This window comes from Filicampus tigris, chromosome 10 (genome assembly GCF_054856515.1).
Source record: "Filicampus tigris isolate MCC_2025a chromosome 10, RoL_Ftig_1.0, whole genome shotgun sequence".
NCBI classification, from domain to species: domain Eukaryota; kingdom Metazoa; phylum Chordata; class Actinopteri; order Syngnathiformes; family Syngnathidae; genus Filicampus; species Filicampus tigris.
In genome coordinates, this window is record NC_141226.1 from 3,435,595 (window position 1) to 3,458,800 (window position 23,206).

General features: G+C 38.7%; 2 protein-coding genes and 1 non-coding gene across 12 annotated transcripts; 2 read left to right on the forward strand and 1 right to left on the reverse strand.

The window, feature by feature from the left end:
• Positions 1-3,528: 3,528 nt before the first annotated feature.
• On the reverse strand, positions 3,529-13,834 carry blvra (biliverdin reductase A). Its single transcript, XM_086043964.1, has 7 exons — positions 12,968-13,834; positions 12,353-12,476; positions 12,080-12,199; positions 7,627-7,724; positions 7,083-7,190; positions 6,169-6,337; positions 3,529-4,018 (listed from the first exon to the last, which is right to left on the reverse strand). The coding sequence occupies exons 2-7, from the start codon at positions 12,469-12,471 to the stop codon at positions 3,763-3,765; spliced, it is 870 nt and encodes a 289-aa protein (XP_085900090.1). The 5' UTR covers positions 12,472-12,476; positions 12,968-13,834; the 3' UTR covers positions 3,529-3,762.
• trnay-gua (transfer RNA tyrosine (anticodon GUA)) lies at positions 13,474-13,557 on the forward strand. Its single transcript is given in 2 exon segments — positions 13,474-13,510; positions 13,522-13,557. It is a non-coding gene; the product is annotated as a tRNA-Tyr (tRNA).
• Positions 13,835-15,014: 1,180 nt separating the features above from the next.
• Positions 15,015-21,498, forward strand: coa1 (cytochrome C oxidase assembly factor 1). Of its 10 annotated transcripts, none has more exons than XM_086044170.1 (7): positions 15,015-15,209; positions 15,392-15,518; positions 15,670-15,763; positions 15,915-15,973; positions 17,920-18,071; positions 19,025-19,101; positions 20,835-21,498. In XM_086044170.1, the coding sequence occupies exons 2-7, from the start codon at positions 15,398-15,400 to the stop codon at positions 20,938-20,940; spliced, it is 609 nt and encodes a 202-aa protein (XP_085900296.1). In that variant the 5' UTR covers positions 15,015-15,209; positions 15,392-15,397; the 3' UTR covers positions 20,941-21,498. The 10 variants fall into 10 exon arrangements, with proteins under 10 accessions (XP_085900296.1, XP_085900295.1, XP_085900298.1 ...); XM_086044169.1 differs by having other exon boundaries at positions 15,016-15,209; positions 15,667-15,763; XM_086044172.1 differs by having other exon boundaries at positions 15,018-15,209; positions 15,460-15,518.
• The last annotated feature ends 1,708 nt before the right edge of the window (positions 21,499-23,206 follow it).

Consider the following 23,206-nt stretch of genomic DNA (forward strand, 5'->3'; position numbering starts at 1 on the left):
ATTTGGGAGCACACTCTTTCAAAAATGTCTGTCCCGCCAACAGTCCAGGTGTCTCAGATTAGAAGGGTGCCTCTTCCCAACTGCTGTCTTGTGATCTCTCCACAGGTGTTCGATAGGATTTAAATGTGTGGACAAAATTGTTGGTAACACTCAGTTTAAGGAAGAAAAAATATATACATAAATGAAAGAAAATAGTAAAGGTAATAATGCAAATTTTATGTAAAGCAACCAATGCAAATCAGACATTGCTTTTGAATTGTGGTTCAACATAATTATTTTAAAGAACAAACTCATGAAACATGCCTGGACAAAAATGATGGTACCCTGGAAAAGATTGAAAATAACTTGCTAATTGGGACATTTTCCACCAAGGCGTGTCTGATGTCTTCAAATTTGTAATCAGTCAGTCAGCCTATTTAAAGTTGAGTTTAAATAAGAACTTAAATGTTTTTGGCCATGGCTGTATATATTTATATGTAAACAAAACATATACAGTACAGTATATGAGCCATTCTACCGAATTGGTTGAAATTGCTGTCCCACAATGAAAATCAAATTTTAAAAAACAATGAAGCGTTCGGACCTTTCATATTTAGTCATATCTTGTTATGATCTATTTTACCACAAGGCATTGATTGAGATACTATTAAACTGAATGTATAAAAAGTCAGCTTTTATATGTCACTTCCTATTGGGAAGTGGCTGTCTCAATCTCTATCTCCTGAATTTCATCCATCCATCCATTATCGATACCGCTTCTCCTCACAAGGGTCGCGGGGCGTGCTGGAGCCTACCCCAGCTGTCTTCGGGCAGTAGGCGGGGGACACCCTGAATTGGTTGCCAGCCAATCGCAGGGCACACAGAGACAAACAAACATCCGCACTCACAATCACACCTAGGGTCAATTTATAGTGCCCAATCAACTTACCATGCATGTTTTTGGGATGTGGGAGGAAACCGGAGTACCTGGAGAAAACCCACGCAGGCACGGGGAGAACATGCAAACTCCACTCAGAACCCACGACCTCTGAACTGTGAGGCGGACGTGCTAACCAGTCGCCCACCGTGCCGCCCTCCCGAATTTCAATTTATGAAAAAAAAAAAATGTAGAAGATTTTTGCCAATACTTCAATGGAACATTTTGGCTGCTTTTAAATGTATGGCGAAAGATTTACATTGATTTTGTAGATTTTTTTCAAATAAGAAGTTTTTATGTAAAAAAAACAGTCCCAACTTTTCATGTCACTACCAAAACGCAAAGAGTATTTGTCTGTAGGCAGGGCTTGATTTTAGCCACATCCCCAGAAATTTCACCAGTAATAGACATTACCTTCATGTTCAGCACTGGCCACATGGCGAGTAATTAGTTGACAGCATTATTAAGTTATGTGCCCTCCAAAGTCTGAAAATCAGCATGTGGTTTTTAGGACCGTCACTACCTAACACCTCATTTCGGCAATAAAATGAGCACTTTTGATTTTAATGCTAAATGTTTTCTATCTCTGTACACATGCGCAAAACTGTCTGTGGTAGCCACGTTGTGCCTAGCGTTGTTGAGTATTGTAAACAACTATCATAAAACTACGGAAACGGTCACTACCGAAACGTTTCGGTCGTGACAATATGTTTCTATGTATAGTTTGAAATAATATAATACATATGTCATACATAGATCTTTCTGACTTAAACAATATTCTATTCCATGTTTTATCTTAATTTTAAGGGAAAAATAAAACCGAAACAGTCACTACCGAAACATACAGAAAGGTTTCGGTTGTGACATTATGGTTTCTTTAATGACAATATGATGTTTATTTTTGAAGAAAGTAAGTTTTAAATAATAGAATACATAGATACATATGTCATACATAGATCTCTCTGATTTTAACAATATTCTATTTCATATTTAATCTTAATTTGAAGGGAAAAACACCAAAATGCCAAAAAGCCTAGCAGAGACAGCGTACAGGCGAAGGGTTGGAATGACCCAGTGAAATCCAAAGAATATTTAATAAAGGAAAGGGAAAGAAATAAGAGATGGAAGGAAGGAGGAAAGCTGAAGTCTACCAATGAATTATCCAGCAGAGAGCAAAGGAAAGTCAGAAGAGCATGGAGGAAAAGACAAGACCACCAGATGTCTCTCAAAAAACAGAGAGAGAGGGAACATACATACAGGGAAAGGTATGTTACAAAAATGTTTGTCATTCCAATTAAATTTTCATTTGGAAGGTGAAACCACAGTTTTTCAATGATGAAGAGCCCTGTGATGGACAGGTGACCGGTCCAGCGTGTACCCTGCTTTTGCCCTAAATCAGCTGCGATTAACTCCAACCCCCCGCATCCCTGAGTACAGCACAAAGCAGTAGAAAATGAAAAAAAAATTATGTTTCATTAGTTATAATAAACGTTAAAAGTTAAAATATAGCAAAACTAGTTAAGTGATTACAATACTACCCTCACACAAAGTATTACTGCAACAGCAGCAACAATATGGTCACATCTGAAATTTTGCAGTCACTACCGAAAAAAACTGATGTTTTAACAAAAATAAAAAGTATTGAATTATCAACCAACAATTTTTGATAGTGATTGTTTAAGGGTATGTTTGTTTTAATTAATGATGACTTTTGAAGTCAATTTGATCAACTAATCTACATTTTACAATGAAAAATAGCATATACATTTTGATTTATTTCGGAAAAAATATTAAATTCTGTTAAAAATTCATTTAGATTGATTTTGATGTCAAAACCATGTATATAAATTTATAAAAATACTCTGTAGAGCGGGAGAATGGAAAAAATATGAATCGGTTTGTAGAATTCTTTTTATTCTTCTGTAATTGTGTGTTTCAGTATTGACATATTTTAGGGACAGGCAAGAAAGATATTTGGGAAAAGCTAGAAAATACTATTTTAAAATTGACTGTACTTTTACTATATTTGTGCCCCTGAGATATGGTGCAACATGAATACAATAAAGGTTTTTCTGAAATAAAATACAAATTTCACACATTTTCCAACTCTGAATTTGAACCAATTCGGTAGAATGGCCCATATACAGTATGAGTGTGTTCTGATTAGCACATCTGCCTGAGGTTTGGGAGTTTAAATCTGGGCTTCGTCCTTCCAAAATGGAGTTTGCATACCCTCCCTGTCATTATGTGTCTCTTCCCTCCATTCCCGTTTCAAAAGCATGCATGTTCACTAAAGACGATAAATTGTCGTGTGACTATTGTGAATGTTTGTCTATATGAGTGTGCCATATTCGATGGCGATCAGTCGAGGGTGTGCCCCGCCTCTCGCCCAAAGGCTGCTGGAGATAGGCTATGGGGATAGCCTGGCAGCTAGCCTAGCAGCTAGCCCATCCCCAGCAGCCTTTGGCTAGCTAGCTGCTAGCTCCTCCACAATGGTAGCGTTGTTAAAAGAAAGGGTGCTTGAGGTAAACATGCCCATGCCCCAGTTTTTCGTAGGGTTTTGCAGACATTAATATCAAATGGAATATGTGCAAATAAACCTAACCCAATAATAAACATTTATTTTTTTTATTCTGTTTTCATTTACATTTGACACATTTCAACTTCATTTAAATGGGTGTGTACGACACTACAATGTTTAAATATAAATAAGCCATTCAGCTGGCAACCTTTCTTTAACCTCTACACGATATGGAACTTAAGTGCAAAGGGGGAGGGGTGTGGGGGGGTTCCAGTTTAGAAAACGTCAATATCATTATTGACAATGGTAAAGTGGAGAAATTTGTTTATTTCTGGCAAAGTTGCTGTATTTTCTCTGCCAATTCTAAGCAGTGGAGGATCCTAATTTTCTCTTTCTGAAGCTCCTCTGGGCTCATCTGATCCATTAGCTTGGAGGAGAATTGTACCAGGTCTTGCATGAAAAGACCCACTGCCCCTCTGGGTGATGGAGGAATTTCAGTTAGTGGTCCAGACTCAAATTGAAAGTTGATATTCTTGGCTCTTGGGAGGCCGGGTCCTCGTTCCTCAATCCAAGTCAAAGGTCTAAAAAGGTCAAGGTTAATTAAAAGTTAACATTTTCCCCATTTCTCCTCATGCATTTCCACAAATCACACATCCACAAATAGCGAGGATAAATTAAATATATGTCCTCCACATTAGGGGTCTCCACCATGTTGCTGATCATTAGGTGAACTATGTCATCAATTCAAAATGTAATATATTGGATAGGTATTGGATGAAAATGCAAAGTGCTGTGAAACAAATACACAATACAATATGATTCAGAAAAAACAAACTATGTATTACAATTACAAGATGTCAATTCAGCCAAGCAGCTGAGGACCCTCCCCCAAAAATTACTAATTTAACCACTGTAACAAAAGGAATCACCATAAAATATTACATTGTAATTGTACACTAGAATGAAGTACAGTGGACGCTCGCATCCACGCGGTTTGGCACTCGGGCATTTACCTACACTACAGTATTTGCAGATTTTTTCCCTCCACCCATCATCTACCGCTTACCCGGAGTCCGGTCACGGGGCTAGCAGCTTTTAGCAGGGAACCCTAGACTTCCCTCAAGTCGAACGTGATATATGGTTAAGATATATGTTCGTAGACAATGACAATATCGACGTCTTTGTAATGGAAAAGAGGATGGTAATTACCATTTGATTCTTTATAAATTTGAAGTAGTGCTTCTCTTGCATTGACACTTTATTTTTACCTCTTCGATTGAAACAGTAAAGATGAATAAACTCGGGTTTGTGTGAAAGCCACATGTCTAAGGTCTCAAATTATTTTGGAATTATGTTTCTGTCTGCCACAGGGGCTGAGATATTAATTATTTTGTAGGTGTTACATTTTTTGGGATTACATTTTTTACGGGTAATTCCAAAGACGACCTTAGGTTTTGGTGAGCTGTTGAGACAAGCGCTTTAGGCTGTAGTGTTAATGGGTTAATTTGATGGGTTAACACACTTTTCCACAAGCACTGTTTTTTTTTGTTGTTCTCAAAAAAAGGTTTGCACAATTTAACCAAAAGTACCAGTATTTGTTAGGCAAATTATATTCTTGAATAGACTTGACTTGGATGAGGATTAAATCGCATTTGATGTCAAATTTATTCCATTTATCAAGAAAGGAAAGAGACACATACTTTTTCTTTCCACTGTACATTACTGTGTAAAAAAAGTCTTAGGTTAGGCCAGTATTACATTTGTTGCTTTCGCAATGCGAAATTGATCATAAAATCTATATCGTCTCAGACTACGGTGCAGACCTCCAACAAGGATGAATTATTAGTAAATGTGTAAACAATTCATAGAGCTGTGCATTTGGATTTGTTTTTCCATCTGTTAGCAGGCTACTTTCTGGTTAATGGAGGATTGGCAATTTCGCCTGGGCCATGAGCTTGGTAACAAATAGCCCAGAGCAGCATTAAATGAATTACAATGTTTAGAGGAGCTAGCTGTTGTTCCACAAGTATCAGATGAGTGAATTTGAGATTTGAGTAAAAAATCCTCTAACTTGAAATGAGTAATATTTCATACATTTTACCCAGATAGTAGAGAGCTGCGCCATGTGATGTGTTGAGGTGTGTGTGTGACTGAAACTACTGTGAAAAGTCAAGCTGGTAAACAGTGGCAGCCCCAATGATCATGCTGTCAATGTAGCATTTTACTGGACAGCATTTGTCATCTTTTACTTAATGCGGAAGTCAACCCAAACATTTTTTTTTTCAAGAATATGTTCCCAGCAGGTCCACTAGTTGAAACACAGCATTCTGATTAATTTTGCGTTTGTGGAATATAATAAGCAGCAAAATGTACTTGTTTTTAGCCATCTCTGGGGTGGCCATTTTGTCTACTGTCACATTCTCATTTTACTTATATACAACTTATATTCCACAAACGCAAAATTAATCAGAATGCCGTGTTTCAGCTAGTGGGCCTGCTGGGAACATATTCTTGAAAAAAATATGTTTGGGTTGACTTCCGCTTTAAAAAAAAAAAAAAGAAGGGCAAAGAAATGATGTCTCACATTCACTGTGCTGTTTATGGTGAAACACTGTTGCCCCCAATGGTTAATCATCAGTGTGTTTATGTGCAATAATATTCCATAGAAATACAATTACAAGAAAAATTATACAGGGTTAACATTATTCTGGAAGAATAAGATCTCTCTCACTTTTTGTCAGCGGTTAGCATTTTCGCAGTCATCTTGCTGTAGTTGTTGTCCAAGTCCCGTTCAATGGTTGCTGCGGTTACAGAGAGTTGACCAAACAACTCAACCAACCAGGTGAGACGAGCGATGCCACAAAAAGAAAGGAAACCAAATCCAGGCTTCAGAACTCCACCTAGACGAAAAAAACACACATAAATAAGACAGGCCTGGTATGGTAATTACAGATAGAACAATGTTTTTTGGGGGGCCGATACCGATGCAGATTATTAGTAGTCAAGCCCAAAATGTTTTTCAGTGCAAGGGAAAACATTGGGTTCAAAATTTTAAAACAAATATAAACTCTAACTCTTATCTTTGTTGACATATCTTTCAGCATATTGTTTATTGAACAACTTCTTAGATTTGCAAAATGTTGATTATTTCTTTTTTAAATCTGAGACAATAGACACCTTTGTTTTAAAATTCTAATACGCTCCCAAGGATCATCATCAGCATGTCTTAAAAAGTTAAATGAAAAGTAAGTAAATTAAGTAAATAGCTCCCTGTAGTTGTATCAAGTAAACCAAGTTTTCCAAAATTTAAAAATAAATGTTATAAATATAAATGTTAAACTTTCTTTTATTTTCTCAAATTTTTGTTTTAAAGTCAAACAAAAACAAAAGACACAGAGAGTTCCCAGGGTCAGCAGCGGCATATCTAATGTGAACTGAAAATGTAAATAGTTCCCTGAAGTTAACATAGTTTTAAATTAATCTCTTATCAGATTTTTTAAAAAGGCCAATGCAGATATTCGGCAAAATACCAAATATCGGCGCAGATAATCAGCCCATCCGGTAATCGGTCTATCCCAAATGGTAATACTGGGTATTCATCTGGTGTCCCAATATTAAGCCTCATTAAAAGGCACATAAAAGTACCTGTAAAATGAAGTGTTCCTTCCTGTAAGGTTTTTCCGTTGAACTCTCTCTTCAGCCATTTGTAATCTTCTGATAAAAGTTCGATGTGCTCCTCATGAAGGATCACTCCTAACACAAAGAGACAAACACACACACAAGTAGATGATATTTTATGCACAATAGCAACCAAGTTGAGAACAAATTTGTTCAGAACAAAAGAAACAAAATCCACAAGTCCGCAAGTTTCGTGTTTCATTTTTGCTTTACTCTACTGTCAGCAGCCTGGTGGATATTGCAAATGAAAATGTGTTTGTTCGCAAATTACCTTACCTAGATGAATAAAGGTTGTTTAAATCGATGAACAAATAAATACAGTAACATAAAATGTTATAATCATTCCGCTACTCAGTGTTAACCATGCACAAGAGAATTTGCGATTTGACATACTGAACAGGTTTTTCTTTTTTTTTATTGTCTTGTTAAACACCTTTTAGTTGACAAATCAATTATGAGGTGTGTTTCAAGATTTTTTTCCCAGCTGCACTCAATCACACATTAATATCACCTTTCTCCTGCGCCAAATTCCAGAGCTCCACAGCAGTTTTGTAGTTAAGCGTCATGGGATACTCCACACAGACATGTTTCCCTGCCTGCAAAAAAGTTCTGGTGGTACAGGAAAAGATCAGGAACTAGTGTACTGTACAAAACTTGAAGCTGACCTTGAATAAAGATACATATTTTTAAAATCACTTGTGACTGTTTGTTTTAGGAGTGATCATTCAATACGATTACTTTTCCCACAGCTACAATTCTCCTGCACTGAAAAGCAAAACATTTTCTGAAACATTATAGCAATCTTCCTGATTTTAGAAATTACAGTGGATTCACTTTTAGTATTCATTAGGTTTCCTGGGCTATATAAAAAAAAATACATTCAAATCGGTCTTTTAACTTTCAAAACAAGATCAAGACAACTTTTATTTACTGGATTCATTTTATACTGCCAGGTAAAGAATCTAGCACTGGTCTTTCTAACCACGCGAAAAATACACATCCATGTTTAAAACGAGCAGGACCGCTGCCAAGCCATGAAAATAGAGTATACACAGTAAACATATTGTGTTTTACAACAACACTTTACCATATTTCTTATTTCACACAGTACATTTATGTGGTTGAAATAGCAAAGCTTGTGGTAAAAATGTACGCAAGCCGCACGTACCGTCCGACCGACACTCTATCTTTGTATGGTTTAATATAAATCATACAGTACAACATACTGTATGTGGAGCCTGAAAATCCTATACAGGCTCGCGTACTTCACACACAAGGCGTCCATATATCAAATCGCTCCACGTACGGGGTTCATTCACAAAAATAGGGACCATAGGGTCCGCTCGTATTATTTATGTAAAGTTACTGTTTTGTTGGCACATTGAAAACTTACTTTTACAAATGTTTGACTTTGTATGAGTAAAATAATTCTACTGTGAGTTTAAAGCATTTTAGGGTAACTAATACTGGCTCCATCATCCATTTCTATACGTACTACTTGTCTTCATTCATGTCATGGATGAGCTTGCATGCAACAAACAGGCAGGATACACCCAGGACTGGCCGCCAGCCTGTTACACGGCATCTAAAACTAGGTGTTGTCTTTAATTTAAACATCCATCCATCCATTATCCATTGTGCTGGAGCCTATCCCAGCTGGGTCCTCACAGTAGGCGGGATACACGCTGAACTGGTTGCCAGCCAATTGCTGTAATTTAAACATAATATATCGTCGCTGTCCTGTGAAAAACACTTATTTCCATTTCATTAAATTTTCTTATTTTTACATGAATGGTGTTTCCGCGTTACAGACATCGCACTAATGTGAAAATGTATTTTTTTCCCAAAATTGCACATGTGTTTTTTTCGTCCCCGGTTTCCGTCCTGCATATTCAATCGACCCGCGTGGTCCCGGCCCGTCCTTCGCTGGCGACAGCCAATTGTCGTTGATTGCATAATCTTTACATCTCACACACAGGTGCCGCACAAGTAGACACGCCGCCAAACAAAGAAAAAATATCAACAAAAACAACTGACACACACAGACGCACAGCACAGCGTTGTCATCTGTGGAATAAAAAGAATATGGGACACATGTCATTGCGTCTGTGGGACCGCAAGGTACACCACAACCCTTTATTTTCTAACGTTTCCTTACTCGACCGCGTGTCAGGAGTGCAGCATCTGCATGTGACGCGGTATCGGTAAAGTCCGTTCTCGACGCCGGTTGGCTGACTTCGACCGACTGGGACTACGTGGGTCGATCGAATATGCAGGACGGAAACCGGGGACGGGGGGTTGCTGCTCAGCTCTGGCGATATACAGTGATCCCACGCTACTTCGCGCTTCAACTTTCGCACCCTCGGTGCATCGCGGATTTTTCAGAAGCATTCATAACAAATTAAAAATGAAACAACACAGCCATATCGGGAGCTATACTGCAGAAAGACGCATTGTTTCCAAGATATGAGTTGACTCGGAGGCTTTGTACATACCCACAGGTACTCATAAAAGGCGGTGATTGGTTCCCAGCGCGAGCTCGACCAACGAGGGCACAAGTGGATTTACTTTTTCCACTGTGTAGTATATGTGAGCTGATTTGGGTGCGCATCATCGCAGCCTCTCGCTTAGTCTCGTCCACTATTGCCATGTTTTCACTAACGAGTTCATTTTATATATTTTTTGATCAGGAAAATGAAAAGAGTTGCCATTTTCTATTCTATCCATTTATTTTGGAGAATTTAGGAAATAAGTGACTAGATGAATAACGCCTCTCGTTAATTAGGCCAATGGCCGCGCCCCCTACCGTTCTATCCTTGTTCGGCCGAGTCATGGGAGTAACCGATTCCAAACTCTCCATTGGAAATCATTGTACTTTCATTGCTTGTAACGTCCAAAAACGGCAATCAATTGGCGCCAAAATTTATGGGGACATCTCTACCAATGCCCACTTCAACATATCAAAAGGATTAACCTCTCAATGGCTGATTTATATGAGAATGAGGAAATATGGAAGTGAGCAGAGCTACATAGATTTAGGCTGGGACAAGCGCACACTGCTTCTTTGTTTAAAAAAAACAACAACAAAAAAACAAAACAAAAAAACACTGCTCCTTTGCTGATCACGGTTGGGACGGGCGAGGCATTAAACACCAGTCAGAATATTTACAGAGACTGCAGTGGAAATGAGTAGAGGTGCACATTTATTTGGATGAGGAATGGCCCCAGGTTTTCGATCGACGCTTGTTCGATGAGGGCTTACTAAATTAGTACTAAAATGCCCACCTCAAAAGACTCTGTAGGGATTTAAGGGCTTTTTTTGTGATTAGGTTTACGACAAATTTCCGCGCCCTTTTTTGGGGCGTGGCTTTTGTTATTTTTTCGGTCTCAGTGGTCTACGTCACGGTAGGGAGCCAAGCATGGTAGTATTGCTCGCTTGTCAGTTCTGATGTCTAAAACGGTGACCCATCGTCACCAAAATGCAAATACACATTACTACTCTTGTCCACTTCAAACTGTGAAAGTATAAAATTGTTCTGCATAATAGTTTGGATTTATTTGGACATAAAACGTGATCTCATCATGATCACCTCCACAAAATCAAAAATACCGTGGCGATCGCTCCTCCACTTTCACAAGCTAAAGCGGACAAGAGCATGAATGCGCACACGAACCCCGACTAGTTATATTTTGGACATTTAGCGACGCTAAACTCGTGTCTCAGGAGGGAGAGAGACGGCGGCTTGCAGCAGCAGCAGGCAGATTGGAACTTTACGTCCCCCTCTTTCCTCCCCGGCTAAAGGTAGGATAATAGGACGGCTAATAGCAACAACTAGCTTCAGGTCGTTAAAACAAAAGGTGTTAGCACAACAACATTAGCTCCTTACTTTGCGTCCAGCCTGCGTTGATCTTCAAGTCACGGGGTTGCCTCCTAAGCAGTCGCGTGTGTTGTCAGTCAGAGAGCCGCCAGAGAATGAGTTAATGTCATTTTTACATGCAAACCTATTGTATAAGTGCCAATGTTAAGCTCACCCAAGTGTCTCTTTAAGGTAAGTCAATTTTATGATAAAAATTAAAACTTACCATAGTTTTTAGCGAATGTTCCGTCCTGATCGTCAGCTGCCGCGGTCGAACCTAAATTCTTATCACAGCCTGCAGCTTAGTATTTATTCTTCATTTTGCATTTTTAAAGTTAAATTGATTGTTTAACAAGTATTTAGAAGTTTGGGAACCATGTCGGGGGTTCGCAACAGCGTAACAGATGCGCAAATCCCCCCCAAATAAAACTTTACAATAAATATCATATAAAATAATAATAATAATCATAATAATAATAATAATAAGTCTGAGGTCTGAAGTCTGATAATAAGTACTTCGCGTTTTTTCCACCTATCGCGCCAGGTTCTGGCCCCCCATTAACCGCAATAAAAGAGGGATCACTGTACTACGTTTGGCTGGTGAACAGGGCAGGGGTGGAGCCATGGGTGGCACAGGCCCACCCAGATTGACAGACTGCCCACCCAGTGAGATTCATGAAAAACATATATACTTTTAATTTTTTTTGTAAATTATTATTAAATTATTTTCTAATTTGTGTTTATTGTGCTTTTTTATTTTATTGAATATTAAGAATGGCATAATTGTAGTTGTCTAAGGAAGATCTGAACTTCATATTATTCAGTTTGTCATTTAATTGTATATACAATGTGTCGGGACAGGAGGATTGTGCTCAGTGAGAGAAATATTCAGGCCCACCCTGATTTTTCTAGGAACACCCATTAGCCACGTTCTGGCTCCACCCCTGGTTTAGGGTGTACCCCGCCTCTTGCCCAGAAGTCAGCAGGGATAGGGCCCAACACACCAGCGACCCAAGTGAGAATATGCAGTAAAGAGAATTGATGGATGGATAATACAGGTAGGTCATATAAAGCTAAGATCGCAAGCACAGAGATTATTTTATGTACCTGACATCATCCTCATGTGATGCATTCTCGGTGCAGATGAACGCCACATCAATGTCTTCTCTGCTCAGAGCCTCTTTGACTGAAATCTGACTCACTCCTTGCTGACTGTCCAGATTTCTCCTGTTAAAAAAAAAACAAGAACAAAGAACAGTGATGTGTGTCAACTCATGACATAATACCATACCACATGCTATATTAAATTCATGGGGTCATTTAAAAAAAAACTGGTCTGCATATTTGTGTAATGTGTACAAGACAGTAGTTCGCTGTGACCTAGAGATGAATCCTTTGACAGTGAGTTTCTCAGCAGAACTGCCCGACAGCGGAGCCAATATGTCTCTGATTCTCACCCAACCTGCTGTCCCAATGCCCACCACCACAGCTCCAAACATCGTCCCTGTGTGAGAAAAATATATATACAGTATATCCCAATGTTCCACTTTATATTGACCAGTTCATGTGCAAATTGTCTCATGGATCTTGCTTTGTTGTGTGAACCAAAACAAGCTGCCCCAAGCCAGTAGTCAACTTGCGATTTCAACCAAACGACACCCTATCCCTCTACTAAGGTAATGAAAAAATAAACGCCATTATTTGTGAATAGGATTTACATTATAATGTAAATCCAAGAACAATATATTGCTCTTGACAGTAGTGCTGTGTTTTACAAATTCTAATTTATTTTGATCTGGGGGAAAAAATGTTTACACAATGTAGATGAGTGCATAGATTTTTTCTTCATTGATGTTTTATCCAAAGGGTTATTTAAGTTGTTTTTCCCCCACCCGCCAGAATCTGATGTCCACTGTAGTTTTATTTGGTTACTTTCATCCCTTTTAAAATCGTACATTAAACATTGCGAAGTTTCCATTTGTTATTTTGTCTTACCTGCTTGTCGACACTTTCTACGCTCCTCGCGTTAAAGTAGACGTTCGTGTTATGCGCGCAACAGTGTTATGACACACTAATCTAGCTAGCTCGCCTGTGTATGGGCCTGAGTGGATTTTTGTTTACGCCAGAGAAGCCACGCCCCTCAACTGCAGCGTGGTATGGAAAGCCGGTTGAGCAAATATTCATAAACTCTTGTTTGTTTGTCCAAAATGAGAAATAACCGAGAGAAAACCTAACCAGGGTCTACAATACCACGCAGTTGTGCATAATGGGAACTGTTTACAAACATTATCTCAGGTGGCGTCCTCCTTGATAATTAAGTAGGAATCTACATACTTTTCCAGCGTTGTTAAAAAAAAAGAAAAAGAAAGTTCTGGTGTGGTCTTCGTGTGGAGTTCAGTTTAGTCACACCCACTTGCGGCTGTAAAGTGATGATAAAATCGATGAAATACGCCCTTTTTTTATCATTATATTATCAGCGTTTACAAATGCACAGTTGGTGTCCTTCGATAGCTCAGTTGGTTGAGCGGAGGACTGTAGAGGCCAAAGACATCCTTAGGTCGCTGGTTCAAATCCGGCTCGAAGGAGATTTTTTTTTTTTGCCCAACCCCAATACCCACACTACACCCTGCGCCGGTCTGGTGTACACGGAGAAGTGCACAAAGTGTTCAAGAGCGTAGCTTACAAGCGTACGAAAATTGCAGAATTGGCACAGTCTGTGTAAAGTCATCGATTTACGGCCCTACGTCATCAACCTTGGCGGCAGCGGTTGTTGTTTTGGCAATTTTACTGCTTAAAATTCTATTAAAACTTCAGTAAAGTAATAGTAAAGTAAAAGCTGGGGCTTCCAGTCGAGAAGCTATGGCTCCATTATTTGTACTATTTGCGGCCACTCACCAGCGCATGCGCACTATGCAGAAGGTCGCTAGGTAGGGCAGTACACTTGGGCCCAATCCCAAAACCCGCACTTGCACCCTTGCCCCCCTCAATTGCGCGTTCCCGTCAAGGCTACGAATCAAGGGCGGAGCTATTGGGCCTGGGTGTGCACAGGCCCACCCAGATTGACAGACTGCACACCCAGTGAGATTCATGAAAAAAATATACTTTTAAATTTTTTGTAAATTATGAAAATATTTTTGAATTTGTGTTTCGTTGTGTTTTTTTTTGTATTAAATATTAAGAATGGCATAATTGTAGTTGTCTAAGGGGGATCTGGCCCACCCCTTAGCCACGTTCTGGCTCCGCCCCTGCTGCGAATTTGTGAGGATGAGTCTTCTTTTCACCAGTTATTTCAGAAGATGTCTTTACCGCAAATGAAAGCCCGTCGGGGCATAAGAGAAAGTGACGTTGCAGCAGCCTCGCCAACGCCGCTATATATGCCTCTCTGTTGAATAAATAATTAAATAGTAACACAGACAAAAGACATTTTTTTAAACGAAAAACACGTTAAACATTTAATGCAATTGGTATTTGATTTATACACCAATAAAGTGTATATTTAGCAGTGAGCACTAACACAGAGAAGTGTATAAACACAAACGATGCCGTGGAATCAGAAATTGTAGTTGCAGCAGGTCGACTGGAGTCCTGAAATAAAGTGCAAATGCAGGCAGCTAGCTGCCACAACATCTTAAAGTCTTCAGGTCCAAAGAGACTTACACGATCAAAATAAACAGTAAAGTAATAATTAAATCAAATTACCAATAACCTACACCCAGTACAATAAATGCGTAAACAAATAAATAAATATATACATAAAAACATACATACATACATACATACATACATACATACATACATACATACATACATACATACATACATACATAGTACAGTACAGACTAACAGTGCACAAGTCCACCACGAAGAGGAGAAAATATTTTATAAATTGACTGCAGCAGGTATTTTGTTGTATGCCTTTATAGATTTTAATCGTGTATATTGAGCACTAACAAAAAGAAGCCGTTCATAAAAACGTTCGATGCCATGAAATAAGAAAAGGCAGCGGCAAGTTGGCAACAGGTCGAATGGAGTTGCGACATCTACCAAGTGAAGGAGGAAATGCAGAAGCAGATGCCTCGATTGAAGATTAGATGAGGCAGCGGTCGTGGTACAAGCGGAAGCGATCGCGGCATACGCGGAAGTGGCCACGGCATACGAGGAAGTGACGTAAGGGCGCCTCGACCCCTGCTCCAAATTGCGCTTGGTCTTTCTCAGGTTTCAACTGATGAATGACAAGGTAAACGTGTTAAATAATGTTTGGCGGCGCTGCGAATCAAGAATTCAAAATGTGGATTTCTGTAAGAAATGATTAGGACTTAACTTAACTTGAACGTTTGTCAACTAGTCATTGACAGCCGAGTCCTTCATTAGTCTGACGTTTAGTGAAGGCAGCGTGTATTCACTTTTCACTCTTTGAAGGTGTGAATGAGTGACTGGCGACCTGTTTCGAAGAACACTTTGACAGTATCTGGTTCTGGTCCCCCCAGGCGTCAACATCAGTTTCGTTCTGGCTGTTGTCCCACTGCAAAATGTCCTCTTACCAACGGTACAGTAGTTTAGTGGAAGTAGGACCCTTTATTTGATAAATCGATATTGTTGACATGACAATGAGCAACATTGTACAAATGCATCACTGCACCTCAGACAAGAGCCCTGTGCATTTCCTTTCTTTCTTCCTTTCTTTTTTGGCACAGAAGATGAGGGTTTCCACCATCAAACTGCAACAGCTCACCATATTCACCACCTTGCTGACAGGAGGAGGTATTGGCACCATGTACTACCTTATGCAGAGTGAGTACAAAATTGTATTAATGGGTTAGGTGGTATGGGTCATTTAGATCTGGACCACTGTAGACACAGAGTAGTGTACATTGCAACAGAAATCGTGACATAACCTTTTTTCATGTTGTTTTCGGTCTTTACACTGTACCAAACCATATAGGTCAGTGATGGGCAACTACAGAGCCCGTACTCTTAGTGACCCCTCGATCAATTTAAAGGGTAAGTCAAGTAGAAAAAAAGTCTTAAAAATAACAGGGTTTTATGCGGCACCACTAGTCTAAACATGACATTCTGATTACTATTGCAATTGGGGAATATTAATTTAGCAGCAAAATCCACTCGTTTTTGTTCATCTCAGGGGGGCAGCCGTTTTGCCACTTGCTGTCAACTGAATATCAGAGGTGGGCCTTCCTTCAGACTGATGGAATGGTCCGCCACTGACGGACACCCGGTTTGCTGATGATAGATGGGAAACTACAAAAAATAAAAAATAAAAAAAATAAGCACTGATGGAAGTTGGTTTTGCTGACGACTAACAGAAACACGGCCCGCCCGACTCGTGCGTGTTTGATCACGGAGGTTTCTTAGAGAGGACTGCACTGTGTGTGTGTATTATTTTGAAATTATTTTTATTCAAGACTATCTTGTGTGTTTGATTGTGGGGCATTGACTATATACGGAAATGCTTTGCGCTTCCTGTACAGTATAGGTGACGTTATAGCAGAATGGCCGCACCATGAGATGGGAAAAAAAGGCGGGCTTTTGCTGCTTAATTTATATTCCACAAACGCAATATTAATCAGAATGTTGTGTTTAGACTAGAGGGAGTGCATCGAACATTTTTACTTCACTACCCCTTAAAAAAAACTAAATATGTTAACAAAATGTTTGTGGTGGAAATTATAAACATGTTTCTTCTATAGATTTAGTTTGAAACAGCACTATTCACCACTAGATGGCAGACATCGCTTGGTTGCATTTGCACCGCTTAGTTCCATTTGCCCGGGGTCTTCTAGTTTGCTATACTACAATGTGAGTAGGCCTAATAATTTGGCAGTTTTGCATGAACTACATAGAAAGCATAGTACCTAAATAATATTAACATTTTGAGTGAGTTGATTTTTGTGGGAAAAAAAATGCACAAAATGAGTTTTTGCACTTGATATTGGTTTGCTCTTCAGCGGTTTTGTGCAATCCATCCATCCATCCATTATCTGTACCGCTTCTCCTCACAAGGGTCGCGGAGCGTGCTGGAGCCTATCCCAGCTGTCTTTGGGCAGTAGACGGGGGACACCCTGAACTGGTTGCCAGCCAATCGCAGGGCACACAGAGACAAACATCCGCACTCACAATAACACCTAGGGGCAATTTAGAGTATCCAATCAACTTACCATGCATGTTTTTGGAATGTGGGAGGAAACCGGAGTACCCGGAGAAAACCCACGCAGGCACGGGGAGAACATGCAAACTCCACACAGGGAGGCCGGAGCCGGGATCGAACCCACGACCTCTGAACTGTGAGGCGGACGTGCTAACCAGTCGACCACCGTGCCGCCTTTGTGCAATCCTTCAATGGAATTTGTTTTTTTTTTCTTTTGCATGAGAGGCCTTCGCACTTAAAAAAATGGCTATTTTTTTGTTTTCACACTCTTTGTTGTTGAAGACTTGCTCTTTCATACATGCATTGAACATAAAATATATTAAGATACTGTGAGGTACATCGGTTAAATAAAACCAGACATAGGCACATATTTTGTCCATATTAATAGTGGCATTTTTGTCATACATTTGGTTAGAAAGTGTGTGGTCCTATGTGGGCCCCCCAGTTTGCCCTCCATCATATAAGTTGCCCATCCCTGACATACAGTATAGATTGACTGGCATTGATAGTTTAGAATTGTTTTGACTATATAAGGATTATTATAAGGTTGACAACGAGTAAAATAGTCTGTTATATAAAGCCTGATATAGATTTTTGCTAAATTTAAAAAAAAACCATTTGGAGATGCTGGATTTTCATTGAACACTCATTTATCTATTCTGAGTCACACAAAATCAATAAAAGAAATTGAAAGCATCAGCTCTATTGTTTGGGGTGATACATATGCTATACAGTAACTGGTTGAAATGATAAACGTCCTCATTTCTGTTTTGTGTCACATAAGAGAAATTTGCTGCGTCAGACTACCACAAATTGGCTCTGCAGAAGTTGGAAGCATGTACGGTGGCCATGGAGAATTTGGGCGCTCCACCGTTAAAAATTCACAACATCCATCTGACTGACAGAGAAAATCGAATAGACCAGCAAACAGCACAGGTATGTACTGTGTTTAAAAAGTCACATGATGTTGCTAAGAGTTCTGCTCTCAGATTTCAGCTTTTTACACTGCATGCTCAACATGTTCCTTGTTTAAAAGCAATGTTTTGCCATTTCACAGTGAACACAATAGCAATTTTCAGAAATGTGTTGGTGAGACTCACCCATGGTGGAATTCTTGTCAATTCATTTACTCCTAAATGTAGCTTTGCAAGACTTTCACTGGTGTCTACCTAATTTCCTAAATTACCTAAAAAAAATAGTGATTTACAGATGTGCACGTTGACAAATTTCGTGCAAAAAGAGCACTGGCGGAGCTAGAGGGGAAACGGGAGCTGTCTTCAAAATTCTTTTAAAAGAAATAAAATCTATGCATGCATGTGTGTGTGTGCGCACAATGTGCATTTTCGGAATGTCACCGCAAAGTAAATATTTAAATATTTTTAAATCGATTTATTCTTTGAAGCGTTAATAGCCATTAATGCACTTGTTCTGTTAATAATTACTAATAATTATTTATCAAGTATTTTAGTAACGTTGTATTTCTGTATTTTGCACATTCCCTGTTAAACCAGGTATTGAAACAAATCTGTATAATGACCCTAGTGAGGAAGAGGGGTTCAGAAAATGGATGCATGTATTGATGTTAGAGCACAATAAATTCCATGTGAAGGAAAAATAAGTTTTGTTTAGAATTTTATATGACTATATTTTCATCTTTAAATGGTTGATGCAATAAATACATTAAAATAAATTATGATTATGTTGTTAGTAAATTGAGACTGGATCATCATTATTTCAACTCTGGCACTCTGGCTCATTAAAGGTTGATAAACGCTGCAATAGAAAATACTGACTCGGAGGAAACTCAAGGTTTTGTAGCATATCAGTTGGAGGTTTATTCATTGTGTTGAGCACTGTACATACTCAATGGAGTTTCAACAATTTTGCAGATAAAGATCCCCGTGACTGGGTCAAAAGGTGGTGGCTATTTATACACATCTTCCATCAGAGACCCAAAAACCAACAGGTATGTACCTTCTGTTCCTTTGGAGTACACTTAAAGTATTGTAAAATTGTAGCATTGCGACTCATTTCCAAGTATTCTCTGAAGGCCTTTCCTGCTACAAAAATGATTAGTTGAAAAGTTGGGAAGTAGCAGTTAGGTTTTTTGGATAGTTCTTATGATTTTGTCCATGTAAACCATCACCACGGATTGAAAATGGAGAAAAGAGGTTTCAGAAATGATTCAGGAGACACCTGACAGGTTAGGACGACACAAATAAAGTACTTACATATGTGCGCGCGCATTTATTTTTAACATATATATAATAAAAGAAACATGTCATGTCATGTCATTTTCCAAACCGCTTATCCTATACAGGGTCGCGGGGAGTTGCTGGAGCCTATCCCAGCCGTCAACGGGCGAAGGCAGACTACACCCCGGACTGGTCGCCAGCCAGTCGCAGGGCACACATAGACACTGTCACTGAGCGGGAATCGATCCCACGCTGCCCGCACACAACTCGGGCGTGTGTACCACTACACTATCAGCGGACCTTAAAAGAAACATATTAAAAATATACATACGCTTGTGAGGGATAAAAGACAAAACAAACAAGCATGCAAACAAAAACAAAACATCTCTGAAAGTAACAAAAGAGAAAGTAAAACAGTAGTCAACCCAATGATTGGTAATAAATTACCCACACACATCGATAGATTAAACATATAAACACATAACATAAACAAAGTCAACAAAACCAAATCAGAAGAAAAAAGATCAGCAATACATATTTTAGTTCAGCGTAGTTTATATGTTCAAAGAGAGTAGGAAGAAGTAGAAAACTTATCTAGTCCTACCCCTTGTTATATATAAATGATCTTAAATTATGTTCATACACATGTAGACATATATCCCAAATAAAAACAAAAATAGCACTCCTTTTTACATGTGTTCAAATAATTGTATGTATGAGCGTGATGTGTAGACCCTTATTCATTATACACGCGTTTAAAAAAAGGGAAAGTGCGAACTGATGTGTCCCTTTTGTACACGTGTATAGTCTTATTCATCAACTAAACCTAAAGACCCTGAAAAAAAATCCAGTAACATTTGTCATGTTTATACCAGATTTGTATATTACCTCTTTTTAAATACAAGCGATTCATACCTTTTCAATTCCATGACATGATTATTCCATAAATTAACTCCTTTTACCGAAACACAAAAGCCGAAAGGACAACAAGAACATTTGCTTTGTTTGTTCTTGTCTTTGATTTTTTTGGAAGACACTTGCCACTCGACACTGGACTTTAACAACCTTCTCTGATTTCGAACAGCGTCTAAATACTGTGGCAAAGTTGGTTGGGATATGCTTTGTACATCATTTGCACTGTTTTAAATTCAACTAAGTTGTAGGATTTGAGAGTGTTTAATGAGATAAATAATGGATTTGTGTAACTTGAATGGTTAGTAATTCCTATAGCTCTTTTCTGGAGCTTAAAGATAGAACTGAGTATTTGTCTCCACTCTCCGCACAATAGGTCAGGTACGACAGTGATAATGTATAATGCAATGTATATAATGATTCCTTATTTAGGAGATTCTTGGTTTTGCATAGGATAGAATTTTGACTTGATGATGTGATTTGTTGTATTTCCATTGTTGTGGTGTATAGCTAAAATCATGAAAGCCAAAACCCTTCACAGACACTAAATGAGTCATGGACTAAACAAATATTTGAAAAAACCTCCCTTTAGATGGAGTGTGAAGCTGGCAGTTCTGAGGCTCAAAGAAGGGCAGACTATCAACCTAATGAATCCTCCATCATCGGCAACAGAGTGCAGGATAGAGGATACTGACTGACTGCATCTATTCATCTCAACTTCGGGGTAGAATTGACCCTGTACCAATTGTTGGAGAGTGATGTGCACTGGGCATTTTAGCAAACTCAGCAAGGCCAATTTTGTTGTAATTCACAACAAGCTCTGGATGAGTGTTTTGTTTTTCTTGATCTTTTCAAATCGTTTTCCTTTCACAAGTCAATATTCCGACATCAACATAAAATGGACTACATAGACTTCTACTTTGTTTAAAAGTTGATTTGGGGGGGCCCCAAAAAATGTTCAACTGACTCACTTACCACAACTTCCTGCTTTTTGAATCATGCACAGGGAATATGGAAAGCATATTATCCACGCATGTAGTGATACTTGAAAATTCGAACCCTTAATAAGTATTGAGAAATCAGTATTTCATGTTTTATGCCCCCCGCCCCCACACTCACACACATTTATTAAACAGTTACACTTTTTTTTGCTGCTATGAAGAAAATGATTATAATTTATCTGAATTTGTGTGTGAAGTTGAGGGTGTAAAAGCAAATGTAAGTAAGTATTCCCAATAAATGCCACTCAATGTAAACGCTTGTTTGTTTTGTTTGTTGTTTTAGTTCAGTCTCACCTAAATGGATGAGCATGGTTAATTAAAGCAGCACTGGGCAGGAAATCGACCTTAATAAAAAAAATTCACAACTCTTTTGATGAAATATTGACTTTGGTAGTTGTATGGGACTTTTGTCATACCTTGGGGAGGTCTGTATCGTTTTTTGAAATGCAATTCAGTCCAACTTGCCGGCCAGCTAAAGCTCAGGATTGCACGACACTACGCACTGGCGCGAATGGGAAATGTGGTTAACTTTTGTCAAAACACTACTGCTTTTGTACACATGGCGCCGCCATAATCAACAAAAACTGACATGACACAGTGTTGCTTTAAAAAAAAAAAATAATAATTAAGACTCATTCAGTGTCAGATATTTTTAGACCCTCTTTTACTCTAATGTTTGAAAAATATTTAAAACTATATAAATTGGTTCCTGGGATTGAATGGCTGGACTGTGAAAAGACAAATAAATATCTCCTTGGCAGTGAATGAGTTAAATAAATATTGATTGATTAACTCATTCCATCCCAAAGACATATTTATATGTCCTTGGCACTGAATGAGTTAAACAAAATATGATTGGTAAATGGGCTTCGACTTTTAGAACACTTTTCTACCTTAGGTACTCAAAGCACTTTCACACGGTTTACTCATTTACCCAGAGGTGGGTAGAGTAGCCAAAAATTGTACTTAAGTAAAAGTAATGTTACTTCAGAATAATATGACTCAAGAAGAAATAAAAAGTAGTCATCCAAATAATTACTTGAGTAAAAGTTAAAAAGTACTTGGTGAAAAAACTACTCATGTACTGAGTAACTGTAGCGTCTCATTTATTTTTTTCAACCATTCAATCAGACGAAAATACAAAATAATCATCTTCCGGCAAATTAAAGTCCATCCAATCAATAAAATTAATTACATCTAATTAAAGAATAACTTAAAATAATCTTAAGGTAAATCCAAGTACTTTAATAAACAATAAAATAATAATAGTATAAATAAAAGAAATAGATTAAAGAGACACTTGGATGAGCTTAACATTGGCACTTATATAATAGGTTTGCATGTAAAAATGACATCAGTACTAAAATGCCCCCCTAAAAAGACTCTGTAGTGATTTAAGGGCTTTTATTGTGATTAGATTTATGACTAATCGCCCCGCCCTTTTTGTGGGGCTTATGTTATTTTTTTCCAGTCTCAGCGGTCTACGTCACGGGAGGAGGCAAGCATGGTAATATTGCTCACTTTGTCAGTTCTGTTGTCTAAAATGGCGACCGATCGCCACCAAAATGCAAATGCACATTACTACTCTTGTCCACTTTAATCTCTGAAAGTATGGAAGTGTTCTGCACAATAGTTTGGATTTATTGACATAAAACGTGATCTCATCATGATTACCTCCACAAAATCAAAGATACTGTGGCGATCGCTTCTCCACTTACACAGGCTGAAGCGGACAAGAGCAAATGCGCACACGAACCCTGACTGGTTATATTTCGGCCACTTAGCAACGCTACACTCGTGTCAACTCTCGGGAAGCAGACTGCGACTGGCAGTGGGCAAGGAATCAGGCAAGCATGGATCTTTATCCCTCCGATCCCCAGCTAACAGTAGGATAACAGTACAGCTAATAGCAACAACTAGCTTCAGGCCATTAAAATAAAAGGCGTTAGCACAACAACATTAG

Bases quoted from the DNA above. Each gene is read 5' to 3' on its own strand.
- blvra (XM_086043964.1), bottom strand. From the start codon at position 12,471: ATGTTTGGAGCTGTGGTGGTGGGCATTGGGACAGCAGGTTGGGTGAGA. The intron at 7,191-7,626 runs GTGATATTAATG...TCTTTGTGTTAG, and splicing joins GAATTTGGCGCAGGAGAAAG to GAGTGATCCTTCATGAGGAG. The intron at 6,338-7,082 runs GTACTTTTATGT...TTTTTCGTCTAG, and splicing joins AGGAACACTTCATTTTACAG to GTGGAGTTCTGAAGCCTGGA.
- coa1 (XM_086044169.1), top strand. From the start codon at position 15,398: ATGAGTGACTGGCGACCTGTTTCGAAGAACACTTTGACAGTATCTGGT. The intron at 18,072-19,024 runs GTATGTACTGTG...ACAATTTTGCAG, and splicing joins TAGACCAGCAAACAGCACAG to ATAAAGATCCCCGTGACTGG. The intron at 19,102-20,834 runs GTATGTACCTTC...ACCTCCCTTTAG, and splicing joins AGAGACCCAAAAACCAACAG to ATGGAGTGTGAAGCTGGCAG.